The 16,368-nt window shown below is 47.4% G+C and overlaps 1 protein-coding gene across 3 annotated transcripts in view; it reads right to left on the bottom strand.

Annotated features, from left to right (window-relative positions):
- Window positions 1–16,368, bottom strand: part of SCNN1A (sodium channel epithelial 1 subunit alpha) — a 32,456-nt gene that overhangs the window by 10,697 nt on the left and 5,391 nt on the right. For all 3 annotated transcript variants that reach the window (XM_012455926.3, XM_064377515.1, XM_012455927.3), the window contains 2 exons: window positions 5,591–5,855; window positions 3,947–4,137 (listed from right to left, as the gene is read on the bottom strand). In XM_012455926.3, the coding sequence (XP_012311349.2) occupies window positions 3,947–4,137; window positions 5,591–5,855 (456 nt within the window). The remainder of the gene's footprint in view (window positions 1–3,946; window positions 4,138–5,590; window positions 5,856–16,368) is intronic.

The raw sequence follows: 16,368 nt of genomic DNA, 5'->3' as shown, positions 1-16,368 counted from the left end.
ATAAAACATAGATCTGTAAGGCCAGTCGCCTTGCCGGGAGCTCGGACACACCCCCCTCCCTCTCCGGAAGCTCGGACACACCCACCCCCCCTCACACAGCCTAACCCTCCCTTAAAGAACCCCGCCAAAATGCAAAAGAAGTCTTGTAAATCTACCCAATAGCATTCGAGTCTTAGCTACCCAATAGCAGTCAAGTCTTGTAAAGCTACCCAATAGCAGTCTTGTAAATCTACCCCAAGTCTTGTAAATCTACCCCATAGCATTCAAACCCTGCCTACCTACCAATAGCAAGCTTGCCTACCCACGCCCTGCTCTCCCACAACCAATCAAACGCCTCCACTTCCTATAAAACCCCACGTCTGAGAGGAGTCCGTGCGACTTCTCCGGCTCCTCCTGTCGGACCGCAGAACCTCGCCTGGGAGCCTGAATAAATTCGCATTGGATCTTCTTGTGCTGGCCTCAGTTTCTTCATTTTAAACTCGGCAAGAACCCAAGAACCCTTACACATCCATACAAAAACATGTACAGGAACATTCACAGCAGCATTATTCATAATAGCCAAAAGTAGAAACAATCCAAATGTCCATCAGATGAGAATGGATATGCAAAAATGTGGGCCAGCCGTGGTGGCTTACGCCTATAATCCCAGCACTTTGGGAGGCTGAGGCAGGAGGATGGCTTGAGCTCAGGAGTTCAAGACCAGCCTGGGCAACATAGTAAGACTCAGTCCCTCTAAAATTAAAAAAAAAAAAAAAAAATTTAGCCGGGCATGGTGGCATGAGCCTGTAGTCCCAGCTACTTGGAAGGCTTAATTAGGAGGTTCATTTCAGCCCAGGAAGTCAAGGCTGCAGTGAGGTCTGATCCTGCCACTGTACTCCAGCCTGGGTGACAGAGCGAGAACCTGTCTCAAACAAAAAAAGTGGTATATCTACAAAATATAATAGTATTCAGCCATAAAAATGAAGCTCTGATCCATGCTACAACGTGGATAAACTTTGAAAATGTTATGCTAAATAAAAGAGGCCACTCGCAAAATATCACATACTGTATGATTCCATTCATGTGCAATGTCCACCATAGGCAATCCATAAAGACAGAAAGCAGAGGCTGGGCCTGGTCGCTCTCGCCTGTAATCCCAGCACTTTGGGAGGCCAAGGCAGCAGATCACGAGGTCAGAAGATCGAGACCATCCTGGTCAACATGGTGAAACCCTGCCTCTACTAAAATACAAAAAAATTAGCCACTCGTGGTGGCGCTCACCTGTAGTCCCAGCTACTCGGGAGGCTGAGGCAGGAGAATCACTTGAACCTGGGAGGCAGAGATTGCAGTGAGCTGAGATCGCACCACTGCACTCCAGCCTGGGCAACAGACCAGGACTCCAAGCAGAAGAGTGGATCCCAGAGCTTGGAGAAGGGGAGAAAATGGGGGAAGAACTGCTAATGGGTACAGGGTTTCTTTTTGGAGTGAGGAAAATGTTCTGAAAATAGGTAGCAGTAATGGTTACACAATTCTGAATATACTAAAAATCACTAAATTGTACATATTAAAAGGATACATTTATGGCATGTGAATTATTCTCAATAAAAGTGTTATTTAAAAAAGATTATAGGGTGGGGGAAAGGGCGTGGGTTATGGGGGAGGAGAGGGGTGAGAAAGCCATACTAAGGAGCTCCAACTTGATGCTAGAGGCCATGAGAGACACTGAAGGAATTTAAACAGGATGATTCAGTTTGGATGTTTGTCCCCTCCAAATCTCATGTTGAAATGTGATCCCCAATGTGGGAGGTGAGTCTAGCGGCGGGTGTTTGGGTCACAGGGCGGGTCCCTCTTGAATGGCTTGGTGCCCACCTCACAGTAATGAGTGAATTCTCACTCTATTAATTAGTTTGACGGAAAGTTGGTTGTTTAAAAGAGCCTGGTGTCTCTTTCCCCCTCTTCCCCTTCTACCACAAGTAGAAGTTTCCTGAGGCCTCCCCAGAAGCTAAGCAGATGCCGGTGCCATGCTTGTACAATATGCAGAACGCTGAGCCAATTAAACCTCTTTTATTTATAAATTACCCAGCCTCAGATATTCCTTTTTTTTTTTTTTTTTTTTTTTTTGAGACAGAGTCTCACTCTGTTGCCCAGGCTGGAGTGCAGTGGTTCGATCTCAGCTCACTGCAACCTCTACCTCTTGGGTTCAAGCAATTCTCCTGCCTCAGCCTCCCGAGTAGCTGGGACCACAGGTGCATGCCACCACACCCGGTTAATTTTTATATTTTCAGTAGAGATGGGGTTTCACCATGTTGGCTGGGCTGGTCACCAACTCCCGACCTCAGGTGATCCGCCCGTCTCAGTCTCCTAAAGTGCTGGGGTTACAGGCATGAGCCACCAGGCCCGGAAAGATATTCCTTTACGGCAACACAAAATGGACTAACACACAGGACTAACTGGAATGGTTTGTGTAGTGAAGTGAAGTAAGGATGATGTACAAAGCTTCCTGTGGTTGCAGAAGGAAGGGAGGATTTGGAGGCAGAAGGACACAGTAGGGTGGAGGGGTGGGTCTAACAACCCAGGTAGAAAGTGAGGCTCTGAGCTGACCTAAGTGGCTAAGTGCCAAGACAAAGATGAACCACAGACTTTCTGTTGACAGGGAGGCAGGCACACGGAGCAAAGGGAGGGCATTGGATGAGGGCATAAGGAAAGCACAGGTGCCACGGTGACAGTTAGAGGGACTTGGTGGCAGGTGTGGGCTGACTCAGGCTTAGGTGTTGCTACCATCTTACTTCCCAGCTGGTAGCTTCTGTCTTCAAACAAACACAACATCGTGCACTGAGCAGAGTGTGCATGAGGGGTGAGAAGTGACACTTCTCCCTGAGGCTGTTCTTCAGGGACAGGGGAGGGAAGGCCCCCCTGTAGAGCAGAGCTAGAGCAGAGGCAGGGAGATGGCTCCTGAAAATCAATGAGCAGGAGGAGGAGGCAGGGAGGAGGGGGCCAGAGGCTACAGAAGGGGACCCCCGTGGCCTCAGCCTCTCCCAGCCCTCAGAGAGCCTACAGCTGCCATGAGCTCTTTGCAAGGACATTGTAACAGGGGTATTCACAGAATGAATGCCCGAGGGGCAGTGGCGTGGGAAGAATCCTTGGCCAGGGCCGGCCCATTCCCAAGGGCAAATCACTTCACCTATCTGAGTACAAGAGTAATGAAACCCATCATTTACTGCGGTCTATAAAGTGCCCTCACGTTTGTATCTCACGCACTTGCTACAGTTCTTGAGATAAGTGTTATCATCATCATCTTCATCACTTGAGTAAAAGTGCCAAAGGGGCGCAGATTATATAGTTTTTCCTTTGATGTAGCCCAAACGCCTAAAACAGTGAATGGTACATAGCCCAGACAGTCAGAATTATTTGTTGAACGAACATTGAATGAATCTCATTTTTGTTTTACTTCCATTTTACAATCAAAGAAGTAGTCCCTGAAGAATGATGTGATACACCCAGAGTCACCTGGCCAGGAGTGACGGAGCTAGAGTGGGAACTCAGGTTTATTCCGTCAACCCATGCCACTCCGTCTCGCTGCTACTGCCAGCCTCAGCTCAGGTAGCAGAGTATATGGGACAGATGACCTTCCAGGCCCTTTTGAGCTTTGATGCTAGGGAGAAAGGGGCCTTAGAAAGACCAAGACCCAGGCTTCCAACCTTTGGTTTCTCAAAGCCCAACCTCAAGCCCCCAAGGCATCCATGTGAAGCTACTTCCCTCAGATCCAGCAGTGCAGGGAGCAGCAGGAGGGCGTAGGGCGCTCTCTGGGGCAGGGTGTGGACCCGAAGCCAGTACTTGCCCCTGGCCTGCTGGTACCCGCATTTTTTTAGTCAACAAGCATTTCCTAGGCCCTGCCCATGCAGGGTGTGAGGCTGACCCAGGGAAGGGGACCCCACAGAATGCAAGGAGCCAGGCAGGACTGACTCACGCCTGGTTGCAGGAGACCTGATTGAAGCGGCAGGCGAAGATGAAGTTGTCCAGCGTGTCCTCCTCCAGGGATGGCAGAGTCTCTGGCAGCCTCGACAGGATGTTGATGTAGTGGAAGCGGTACCACTCCCTCACTGCATCCACCCCTGATGAGTACGTCTGGTAGAAGCAGTCTGATTTGTTCTGGTTGCACTGGACACAGAGACCAGAGTCAGAGGGGAAACACAGCCAGGGATAGGCCCCTTGGCAGGGCCAAGGGCAAAGAATGAGTGGTCTGGGGTTCTGAGGACTGATGGACAGGGGTTAGAAGCCAGGAGTGGGGGAAGACAGAAGCGGAAGAGAAGCAGAAGTCCCCAGGAGCGTGGACCAGGAGAGCATGGGATCAAGGGCGCTGTGGGCTGGGAAGGAGACCAGTAGCTGCACACACGGTTTGGGTTCATTTATACGTCCCCCGTGCCAGGGAGGAGCAAGACTTTCCCTCCCATTTCACTGATGGGAAGACTGAGGGATCAAGACATTCATCCCCCCAAGAGCTGGGACTAGAATTCCAGTCCCCAGCCCACTCTTACTAGTGCGAACTTCCCTATCTCCTTCCCTCGGCTCCTCCCTCATTCTCCCTTGCTCTTTTCTTTCTTTCTTTCTTCCTTTTTTCAGACAGTGGCTCACTCTGTCACCCAGGCTGGAGTGCAGTGGTGTGATCAAGGCTCACTTCAGCCTCCACTTCCCGGGTTCAAGGGATCCTCCCATCTCAGCCTCCTGAGTAGCTGGAACTACAGGCTTGTGCCACCACGACACAGGCTAATTTTTATATTTTTTGGTAGAGATGGGGTTTCACCATGTTGCCCAGGCTGGTCTAAAACTCCTGGGCTCAGGCGATCTGCACTCCTTGGCCTCCCAAGTACCAGGATTATAGGCGTGGGCATGGCAGCTCACGCCTGTAATCCCAGCACTTTGGGAGGCCAAGGCAGGCGGATCACCTGAGGTCAGGAGCTCAAGACCAGCCTGACCAACATGGAGAAACCCTGTCTCTACTAAAAATACAAAATTATCCAGGCGTGGTGGCACATGCCTGTAATCCTAGCTACTCAGGAGGCTGAAGCAAGAGAATCGCTTGAACCCGGGAGGCAGAGGGTGTAGTGAGCTAAGATCGCGCCGTTGCACTCCAGCTTGGGCAACAAGAGCGAAACTCCGTCTCAAAAGAAAAAAAAATTAAGTTTCCTTTTTTTAAAAACTGTCTCCTTATTCTCTATCTTGGGCTGTTAGTCCAGTTCTTCATCACGCTGGAGGATCCCAACTGAGTCCCACCAGTGGGGACTGGAATTCAGAAAGTTGCATCTTCCTTCCTGAATCAAGGACCAGACACAGTAAAACAATAAAAATAATAATAATAAAAGTATATTTTCCATAATAGATTTGACTTCCCATCACTGAAACGCTTCTACATTGCCCCCGCCCCCGAGAAGGAGGCCCCATAAGCTTGGGCACCGAGAGGTGTTTTAATTATCTGTTATTATTTGTATCTATTTACTTATTTTTTTGCTCGCGAGCCCGCTAGGCCCCGCACGGTGTCACTGGGCTGCACTGGCGGGTCCGGAAAGGGGCGGAGCCCATTGGGTGGGCGGGGCCAGGGCGCTGCGGGCCTCACCAGCTGGAAGCCGATCTTCCAGTCCTTCCTGTCCACTTGGGGGTTGTTGTCCCGAACGCTGGAGGCCGCGCTACGTGCACGACGGGTCCCGTGAGGCGGGGGCGGGACCCTCAGGCGCTGCAGGGGGTGCGGCAGAGTCCCCCGAACGTCGCGACGGCCGCGGGAGCGGGCCGCGAGGGTGGTGGAGTTGTACTTGTACAGGTCGTAGAGCGTCTGCTCGGTGATGCGGTCCAGCTCCTCCAGCTCCTCTTTAATCTCTGCATACCTGGAAGGGGCGAGGGGACAAGCGTCGGGCCAGGGGGCCTCGCGCCAGTGTCCGCCCCTCCGGAGGTCGGGGTCCTCATCTGTGCCCCGGGAGGCCGGGCCACCCCGGAGAATCCCGGGCGGGGCTGGGGTCGCCGTGGCGTCTCCCGCCGGTCGGGCGGGGAAGGGTAAACAGGTGTGTCCACGGGGGAGGCGGAGGCAGCGGGGCCGGGCTGGGACGGCAGTTACTACGGCCTATTTATTGAAGCAGAGAGGCGGGAGGCACCTGTCGTCTGTGGGGCGCTCTCCTCCCCTTCGCTTGGACCTAGAAGGGAACCCGGAACTTGCCTGCCCTTTACCGAGAAGGGGAAGGGTGGGGGCCTTGGCCTGGGCGTGACCGTGGTGCCCAGGTCATCCCGTCCTGATCCCCTCAGGCGAGGGTCAGTGGCCGCTCGGCTTGAGTGCCGCATAGCACCTAAATCAAGAGTTCACAAGTGCACTTTTAGAATCTCCCCAGAAACTGAAAATACAGGATGCCTCACCCACCCCGCCTCCCTCCTCCGAAGACTGTTTTCATATGTTTCGGGTGCGGCCCAAACACCGTAAATTAAACAGTCACTATAAATCCCCACATTCCTTCTTCTCAGTACAGGTCCTACTACCATCTCCATCAGGAAAGTCCAGAGAAGCAGGGCCTTAGGGATGCAATCTACCAAAACAAAACAAATACAGAACTAATAAACTGAACAAGGTTGCTGAGTACAAAACACACACAAAAATTAATTGCATTTCCACATGCAACAAAAAATTGGAAAATAAAACCAGAAATACAACAGCAATATTAAATAACATAAACAACATCAAATACATAGAAATAAATGTAACAAAAGGTGCAAGACTGAAAACTATATTGTGCACACTGAAAACTACATTGAAATCCCTGCTGAAATAGACCAGAGTAAGTGGAGAGATACATATGTTCATGGATTCAACACAATCCCGATCAAAATTCCAGCTTTTTGTTTTTGTTTTTTTGGACAGGGTCTCGCTCTGTCACCCAAGCTGGAGTGCAGTGACACAGTCACCACTCACTGCAGTCTCCTCCTGGGCTCAAGCAATCCTCCCACCTCAACCTCTCTTGGGACCACAACCTTGGGACCACAAGCGTGCCGCCGCACGTAGCTAATTTTTGTATTTTTTGTACAGAGGGGGTTTCACCATGTTGCCCAGGCTGGTCTCCAACTCCTAAGCCCAAGTAATCCAGCCACCTCGGCCTCCCAACATGGTGGAATTGCAGGTGTGAGCCACTGCATCTGGCTGGGCACCAGTGGCTCACACCTGTAATCTCAACATTTTGAGAGGCCGAGGCGGGTAGATCACGAGGTCAGAAGTTCAAGACCAGCCTGGCCAAGATGGTGAAACCCCGTCTCTACTGAAAATACAAAAATTAATTAGCGAGGCACAGTGACAGGCACCTGTAATCCCAGCTACTCCAGGACGCTGCGGCAGGAGAATCACTTGAAGGGGAGGGGTGGGGGGGTGGAGGTTGCAGTGAGCTGAGATCAAGCCATTGTACTCCAGCCTGGGTGAAAGTGAGACTCCATCTCAAAAATAAATAAATAAATAAATAAATAAATAAAAGAAATTGACAGACTGGTTCTAAGATTTATCTGGAAATGCAAACAATCTAGAATAGCCAGAAAATTTTGGAAAACAAGAGCCAAGTTGGAAAATTTATTCCTCCTGACTTTAGTATTTACTATAAAGCCACAGTAATCAAAACAATGTGGTTCTTGATAAGGAGAGACAATAGATCAATGGAACAGAATAGAGTTCAGAAATAAACTCAGCGTAGACGGTCAACTGCTTTTTGACCAAAACACCAATTCAGTGGAGAAAATAAAATTTGTTAGCAGAGTGTGCTAGAACGACTGAATACCGTATTGGGGAAAAAATGACCCTCAACCTCTATACTATACACGCAAAAGTTAATTCAAGATGAATCATAACCTAAACATAAAATTCAGAACCAAAAACACTAGAGGATGGAAGATATCTTCCTGAACTCGGGGTGGGCAAAATTTTCTTATAAGAAAAATATCTAACAAAGAATCCCTACAACAACCCTATGTAGTAGGCACACTATGGACAGACCTACATTTTTAAAAGATTCTGACACTGTACATAGCTAGTGAGAATATAAAAATGATACAATCACTTTGGAAAACAATCTGGAAGTTCCTCAAAAGTTTAGATATAGAGCTACCATATAACCCATCCATTCCGCTCCTAAGAGAAATGAAAACATATGTCCACCTACAGACACACACACACACAAATGTGCACAAATGTTCATACCAGTATTATTCCTAATAGCCAAAAAGTAGAAATAACCCATCAATTGATAAAAGTATAAATAAAATGTGGTGTATCCATACACTGGAATCTTATTTGGCAAATAAAAAGGGAATAAGTACTGATCTATGTATGCTACAACACGAATGACGCTTGAAAATTTGGCACTAAATGAAAGAAGACACTCACAGAAGACGACACATAGCACGATTCTATTTACAGGACACTTCCAGAATAAGCAAATCTAGAGAGATAGAAAGATTAGTGGTTGTGCAGGGTTAGGAGTGAGGTAGATAGGAGGGAAAGATGAGTGCCTGCTGGTGGGTATGTGGTTTCTTTTGAGGTGATGAAAACGTTCTAAAATTGATTGTAGTGTAATTGCATGATTCTGTGAAATATATTGAAAGCAATTGACTTTTAAGTGGGTAAATTGTATGATATGTGAATTATGTCTCAATAAAGCTGTTTTTTTAAAGGAAAAACACCTAATGAAAAGATCATCTTGATATAAAAAGAATTCTTACAAATTAACAATTAAAAATTTTTTTTAATGACCAAAAAACGTATACAAATAGTCACCAAACACCTGAAAAGCTACCCAACATAATTAGTCCTCAGAGAAATGCTAATTAAATCCATAATAAAGTACCATTAGAAAGGCTAAAATTGGGAGAGAGATCCAAGATGGCTGATGATTAGCAGCTCGGGCACGTACCTCCCAGTGAAAGCGCAAAGAACGAGAGGACGCCACACTTTCAGACGAAAATTAGTTGCTCACGGACCAGGAGATTCCCAGTGGAGGAGATCCACGGGTCGCCAGGGCGACTCTTGTGGCCGGCGTGGCGGTTTTGCTGGTGCCTTAGCACGCCAGTTCTTGGTGCAGAGTCCGGAGATTCCCGGGAAGAAAAGCACCATCAATCTTAACACCGCTGTTTTGGCCGGCTCAGTGGAATGCTCAGATCTCGGCGCAGGGAATCAACAAGTTGGACGTCAGAGACCCAGTTAGAAAGTCGGTAATTATAAAGACGACAGACGGACAAATATATAATGAAGGGAAGAAACCAGCGTAAGAAGGTAGAGAATACTCAAAATCAGAATGCCTCTCCCTCTACAGGGGATTGCAATTCCTCATCAGTAACGGAACAAGGCTTAATAGATTACACCTGTGTTCCAATAACAGACGCAGGTTTCAAAACGTGGGTGATAAGAAACTTCTGTGAATTAAAAGAACTTGTTCTAACCCAATGCAAAGAAACTAAGAACCTTGAAAAAAGGTTTGACGAAATGTTAACGAGAATGGACAATTTAGAGAGGAATATAAGTGAATTGATGGAGCTGAAAAACACAACACGAGAACTTCGCGAAGCATGCACAAGTTTAAACAGTCGAATTGATCAAGCAGAAGGAAGGATATCAGAAGTCGAGGACCAGCTCAGTGAAATGAAACGAGAAGACAAGAATGCAGAAAAAAGGATGAAAAGGAATGAGCAAAGTCTCCAGGAAATATGGGACTATGTGAAAAGACCTAATTTACGTTTGATAGGTGTACCTGAATGTGATGAAGAGAATGAATCCAAGTTGGAAAATACTCTTCAGGATATCATTCAGGAAAATTTTCCCAACCTGGCAAGGCAGGGTAATATTCAACTCCAGGTAATACAGAGAACACCACAAAGATATTCTTCAAGAAGACCAACCCCAAGGCACATAATCGCCAGATTTATTAGGGTTGAAATGAAGGAGAAAATACTAAGAGCAGCCAGAGAGAAAGGTCAGGTTACCCATAAAGGGAAACCTATCAGACTTACAGCAGATCTCTCAGCAGAAACCCTACAAGCCAGAAAAGAGTGGGGACCAATATTTAACATCCTTAAAGAAAAGAACTTTCAACCCAGAATTTCCTATCCAGCCAAACTAAGCTTTATGAGCGAAGGAAAAATTAAATCTTTTGCAAACAAACAAGTACTTAGAGAGTTCACCACCACCAGGCCTGCTTTACAAGAGCTTCTGAAAGAAGCACTATACATATAAAGGAACAACCAATATCAGCCTTTCCAAAAATACATCAAAAAGCAAAGAACTGTAACACAATAAAAAATTTACATCAACTAATGGGCAAAACAGCCAGCTAGCATCAAACGCCGGTATTAAACTTATATATATTTTAATTGGATAAAAAGCCAAAACCCATCGGTATGCTGCATCCGGGCCCATCTTACATGCAACAATACACAAAGACTCAGAGAGAAGGAGGAAGATGTACCAATCAAACAGAGAGTAAAAATAAACTAATAAACAAAAAGCAGGAGATGCAATTCTCGCCTCTGATAAAGTAGACTTTAAAGCAACAAAGATCAAAAGAGGCAAAGAAGGACATTACATAATGGCAAAAGGATCAATGCAACAAGAAGAGCTAACGATTCTATAGATCAACGAGATAGAAAATTAACAAGGATATTCAGAACTTGAACTCAGACCCGGAACAAGTAAACTTAATAAACATTTATAGAACTCTCCACTTCAAATACACAAAACATACATTACCACCTCACACCTATTCCAAAGGTGACTATATAATTGGAAGTAAATCACTCCTCAGTAATCGCATAGCATTTCATAGGTTTAAATGAAATATTGGTTGGCTGTTTGTTTGTTATCTTCTTCCCTTATTCCTTCCTGACTACATCATTAAGTATAATTATCACTATAAAAGAGGTTTTCAATACCCATTACTAAATTGCATTCTAGCCTGAGCAAGAAAGCAATATTCCCATTCTTTCTCCCTCTTTCTTTTCCTTCTTCCTCCTCCCCATTCTCTCTCTCTCTTTCTCTTCCTTTTTCCTCCTTCCTATTCTCTCTCTCTGTAAAAAAAAAAAAAGAAAGAAAGGCTAAAATTAGAAAGACTGACCATACAAGTGTTGATGAAGGTGTAGACAGCAACTGGAATTCTTCTAAGCTGCTGATGGGAGTATAAAATGGTACCACTGCTTTGGAGGACCAGTCAGTAGTTGCTTATAAATTTAAACATACATATCTACCTTATGACTCAGTAGTTTCATTTCTAAATATTTTACCAGGTCCACTCCTAGCTACTACATAAGAGCAAGAAAAACATAAAAATTTGTACATGAATGTTCATAGCCATTTTATTTATAATAGCCAAAAAGCCTAAAGCAACTCAAAGGAGTGTTGAACGTGTGTGTTTGGCATTCTAGGAAACTTGCTCATTACTGCTAATTAAAAGAATGGCAATCAGCGGGGCATGGTGGTTTACACCTGCAATTCCGACTTAGGAAGGTCAAGTGGGTAGATCACTTGAGCTCGGGAGTTGATACCAGCTTGGGCAACACAACGAAACCCTGTATCTATAAAAAAATACAAAAATTGACCAGATGTGGTGGTACACACCTGGAGTCCCAGCTACTCAGAAGGCTGAGGCAGAAGAATTGCTTGAGTCTGGGAGTGTAGAGGCTACAGTGAGTTGTGATCATGCGACTGCACTCTAGCCTGGGCAACAGAGACTGCACTCCAGCCTAGGCAACAGAGCGAGACCCCCGTCTTTAAAAAAAAAAAAAAAAAGGAATGGCAATCATAGCATTTATTGAGCACTTACTATGTGCCAGGCACTATGGTATTAGAATGTACATTATTTAATTGTTAAAAGAAGAACTTTAGACAAAATTATATTCAACAGAGTTTACTTAAGCAAAGAATGATACTCTAATCAGGCAGTCCCTCAACCAGAATCGGTTCATCAAAACCACTCAGCAATAAAAAGGAACTGATACTTGCAAAAGAACAGAGAAGAATTCCAGAAACATTAAGCAAAATAAGTCAGATGCACATACAAGAAAATACATACTGTATGATCCCATTTATATGAATTCTACAACAGACCAAACTAGTTGATGGTGATAGAATTCAGAAAATGATGGTGGGAGAGGAAGAGGAATTGACAAGGAGTGTTCAACATCTTGACTGTCAAACTTCAGGGGGCACTCAAGATTTGTTCATTTTATTGTATGTAAATTATGCCTCACTTAAAGAAAAAAATACCAGTGCAGGGTCCTACTTGCCAGAGATTCAGATTTAATGAATCTGGGATGGGGCCAGAACAAGGTTGTTTAGAAGAGCCCCCACGTGGTCCTAACGTGCAGATACATGAACCACTGTCTAGTCCAGATCTTCACTTCCTCTTCCATTTAGCTCTATTTCCATCTCTACCATAAAAGTCTAGCTGGCTGGGCCTTAGGCATCAGCTCTGGCAGCCCTTAAACCTCTCACAGGAGGAAATGTGGCTCTGGCCAAAGGTGTGTGTTTGGCATTCTTAGAGACTTGCTTGTTATTAGTAGTTAAAAGAATGGCAATCAAAGCTAGCGTTTATTGAGCACTTACTATGAGCCAGGCACTGTGGCATTAGAATGTACATTATTTAACTGTTAAAAACTTTAAACAAATTAAATTTAACTTGAGTTTCACTGAGCAAAAAATGAATCTCAAATCAAGTAGCGCCCCCACCACCCGCCCAACCAAAATAGGTTCAGAGCGACTCGGGGCTGCTGAATGGTCAGGTAATATTCACGGACAGGAAAAGCAAAGTGACGCACAGAAAACGGAAGTGAGGTACAGAAACAGCCAGATTGGTTATACCTTCGGCGTTTGCCCTGTTTGGACAGGGTTTGAACAGTGGGCTGCCTTTCATTGGCCAAAACTCTGTGATTGCTACAAAGGTAGGTTATAGTGTAACACACTCTAGTGTAAACACACATCCAGCTAGGCTGCAGTTCACCATGCACAAAGCAACCTTTAGGTCAAACTTTAAAAAGGCAAAGAGATGGCTTTAGGCTAAAACTTCTTTAACATGAGTTAATCTTCAGCGAAACGCACTATATTGTTAGCCACTATTAGCTAACACAATTGTCCTCCCTTTTCCAGGTGAAAAACCTGAGGCATGATGACTTGTTCCAGACGGCACAGCTAACAAATGGGTCAGACAGCACTCCAACCGCAACACTGCCCTCTGGTCCTTCCCTGCTACCTCTGGCTATTTTAGGAGGGCCACACGGTGCCCCAGAAAGAGCACCAGAGCCAGAATCTAGGAGATGTGGGGCCTGGGGTTCTGGTCACACACTTTCTGTCTATGTAACGCTGGGTAAGTTACCCAATCTTTCTGAATCTCAGTCTGAATTCCTTATCCGTAAAATGGGCATAACACTAGATCTGCCTACCACATGAAGCTCTTGGAGGGTTAAATAAGAAAATATTCAGTGACACAAAGTGAAGAGACCATCGACTATCAAGAAGACACAGAGGAGCCTGGAGCCCAGGAAAGCGAATTGCGTTTCTCAAGGTCACACAGGAGGAATCCAGATCCCCCACTTGGCTGGAGTTATTTCCACCACATCCTGGCTGGGCCTCCCTTTCCACCCCTCCCCCACACTGGCTCAGGTCCCTTCTGCCTCCTGCTCCCCTCTCTCTCATCACCAATGTCAATCTGGTTGTCACTTCTCTGGCCACACTCCTCTTCCCTGGGGAGCCCCATGCCATCCCTGTGCCAGGCTCCCTCCTCCATGCTGCCGCTCTATGCCCCTCCCTCCTGCCTGGCCTCACGGATGAGCCCCGCACTGAGCACAGCCTGGGCTCCCAGCCCTTGATCCCCCCCCCACACACACATGTGACAAGGCCTCCAGGGGAGGTTGGACTCCATAGGGAATTTCTTCACTCCACAAGCTCTACTGCTCCCCTTTTTTGGCATAAGATATAAAGGATTCCTATATCACTCTCTCAAAACACAAATCTCTCTCTCCCTTCCTGACCCCCCAATACTAGAAATTCCTATAGCGAGAGGCAGAGGACACCTAGAGCTAAGAGAATGGACCACTAAACAGAGGGCACACTGAAGACACCTGATCTTGTTTTGAGAAGACCAGGGGCTAGAAGGAAGGGATAAAGAATGCCCACAGGGGCTGGGCACGGTGGCTCACACCTATAATCCCAGCACTCTGGGAGGCTGAGGTGGATGGATCACTTGCGGTCAGGAGTCCAAGACCAGCCTGGCCAACATGGTGAAACCCCATCTCTACTTAAAATACAAAAATTAGCTGGGCATGTTGGCACGCACTTGTAATCCCAGCTACTTGGGAGCCTGAGGCAGGAAAATTGCTCCAAACCGGGAGGGAGAGATTGCAATGAGCCAAGATCACACCACTGCACTCCAGCCTGGGCAACAGAGTAAGATTCTGTCTCAAAAAAAAAAAAAAAAAAAAAGAATGCCCACAGGGGTTCCTCCGGACAGGCCAGCCCTTCTAGCCTTGACCTCCTCCCCAGGTCATGCTCACTGCCCTCACTCCCATCTGCTCTGGCAGGCAGCCCTACACTGACTGGAGAGTAAGTCAGCCCATACACAATTCCATCAGGCAGGCATTATTATCTCCATTTTACAGTTGAGGAAACTGAGGCCTGTCAACTAGGCGAATTTCCCAGGGTCACTCAGTCAGGAAAGACTGGAGCCAAGATGTGAAGCCAGGCCTGCTCACGCCATGGCCCTTGCTTTTCCACTGTGTCTGCCTCTGAGCTCTGAAGCATTTGAGATCAGGAAGCAGTCTCCTTTCCCTGCAGCTGGCCCTCTCCTGTCTAGCTCCTCTCTGTCCAGGACAGACCAGCAGGGTACAGGGACCCTGGGAGACTTGGGGCCTGACACCTTGCTCTCTGGTCATCTGGTCTCCTCCTCTTTCCTCCCTCTTAGCCCTGGTGGCCTCCCCTCACAGAAGAGCCTATGCTCACCCTGACAGCCTTGGGACTTGCCTAGGCCCATCCCACCCGGAGGCCCTACCGGAGCACTCAGCCAGCATTCCCAGATTACCAGACAGAGCTGGGCACAAGAAACGCACTAACCTCCTCCCGGCAAGTGCTCTCTCCCACCTCCAGGGACCACCTAGAAGCCTTGACTTCTCCTTCTTTGGCCCCTTCTAGCCCTACCACAGGCCATTCTCCACCTCTCAGCATCTCCAGCCTTTTCTCCCAGGGGGTTGTGAACACACAACCCCAGTGGAGTCCTCCCCACACAGTCCCTCCGAGCTCAGCCTGCACCACAGTGTGTTCACAGACAGGTGCCCCTCACCTGTGAGCCCCGCTGAGGACAGAGGCCAGGTAACAGAGATCGCCCCACTAGAGGCTGTTCCGAGCTCTCAGATCACATGTGGAGTTCAGTCCTGGCTACGACATTTTTTTTTTTTTTTCTGAGACAGAGTGTCACCTTGTTGCCCAGGCGTGCCGAGGCGCGATCTCAGCTCACTGCAACCTCTGCCTCCCAGGTTCAAGCAATTCTCTGCCTCACCTCAGCCTCCCGAGTAGCAGGTGCACAACACCACACCTGGCTAGTGTTTGTATTTTTTAGTAGAGACAGGGTTTCGCCATGTTAGCCAGGATGGTCTTGAACTCCTGACCTCAGGTGATCCGCCCACCCCAGCCTCCCAAAGTGCTGGGATTATAGGTGTTAGCCACCATGCCCGGCCCTAGGACATTTTAAGAGCAGTAGGTGCTCACAAACCAACAATTGCCCAGAGGATGAATAGCCAGGGCAGTGAGAGGCTCAAGTGATTTTCATGCCTCAGCCTCCCGAGTAGCTGGGACCACAGGTGCACACCACCATGCCTGGCTAATTTTTTTTTTTTTTTTTTTTGTACAGACAGGGTTTCACTATGTTGCTCAGGCTGGTCTCGAACTCCTGACCTCAAGGGATCTGCCCGCCTCGGCCTCCCAAAGTGCTGGGATTACAGGCATGAGCCACTGTGCCTGGCCAGGAAGAACTTTTTAATAGCATCTGCCGTAGAGGTAGCAAGGTTCCTGAGATGAGGAGGATTCAACCACCGTGGCAGGGCTAGAGGGGAATCAACACTTAAGAGTCCAGGCTTTTCTCCTGCCAGGCCTGCTGAGCAAAGCCTGGTGTCCAGACTGCCCAGGGAGTGCAGGGTCACGCTGCCACATCAGGGAACCACAGGCAGGGACAGACTCCCTAGCTCAGGGTTTTCCCACCCTCCCCAAAGGACTCTGTCTGGGAAATTGCCCCTTGCCTCACCCACACCTGCTGCCAGGCCTCCTGCTGTGCCATGTCCAGGAAAGACGCTACCATGACCTCCTTCATTGTTCAAGAACCCCAAGTTCTTAGGTCCAGCCTAAAC

The sequence above is a fragment of the Aotus nancymaae genome, unplaced genomic scaffold (assembly GCF_030222135.1).
Source record: "Aotus nancymaae isolate 86718 unplaced genomic scaffold, 86718_ANA_hifiasm-v0.15.2.pri h1tg000016l, whole genome shotgun sequence".
Taxonomy (NCBI): Eukaryota; Metazoa; Chordata; class Mammalia; order Primates; family Aotidae; genus Aotus; species Aotus nancymaae.
The sequence above is the reverse complement of the archived record's forward strand: the minus strand, read 5'-3'. Positions and strand labels throughout refer to the sequence as shown.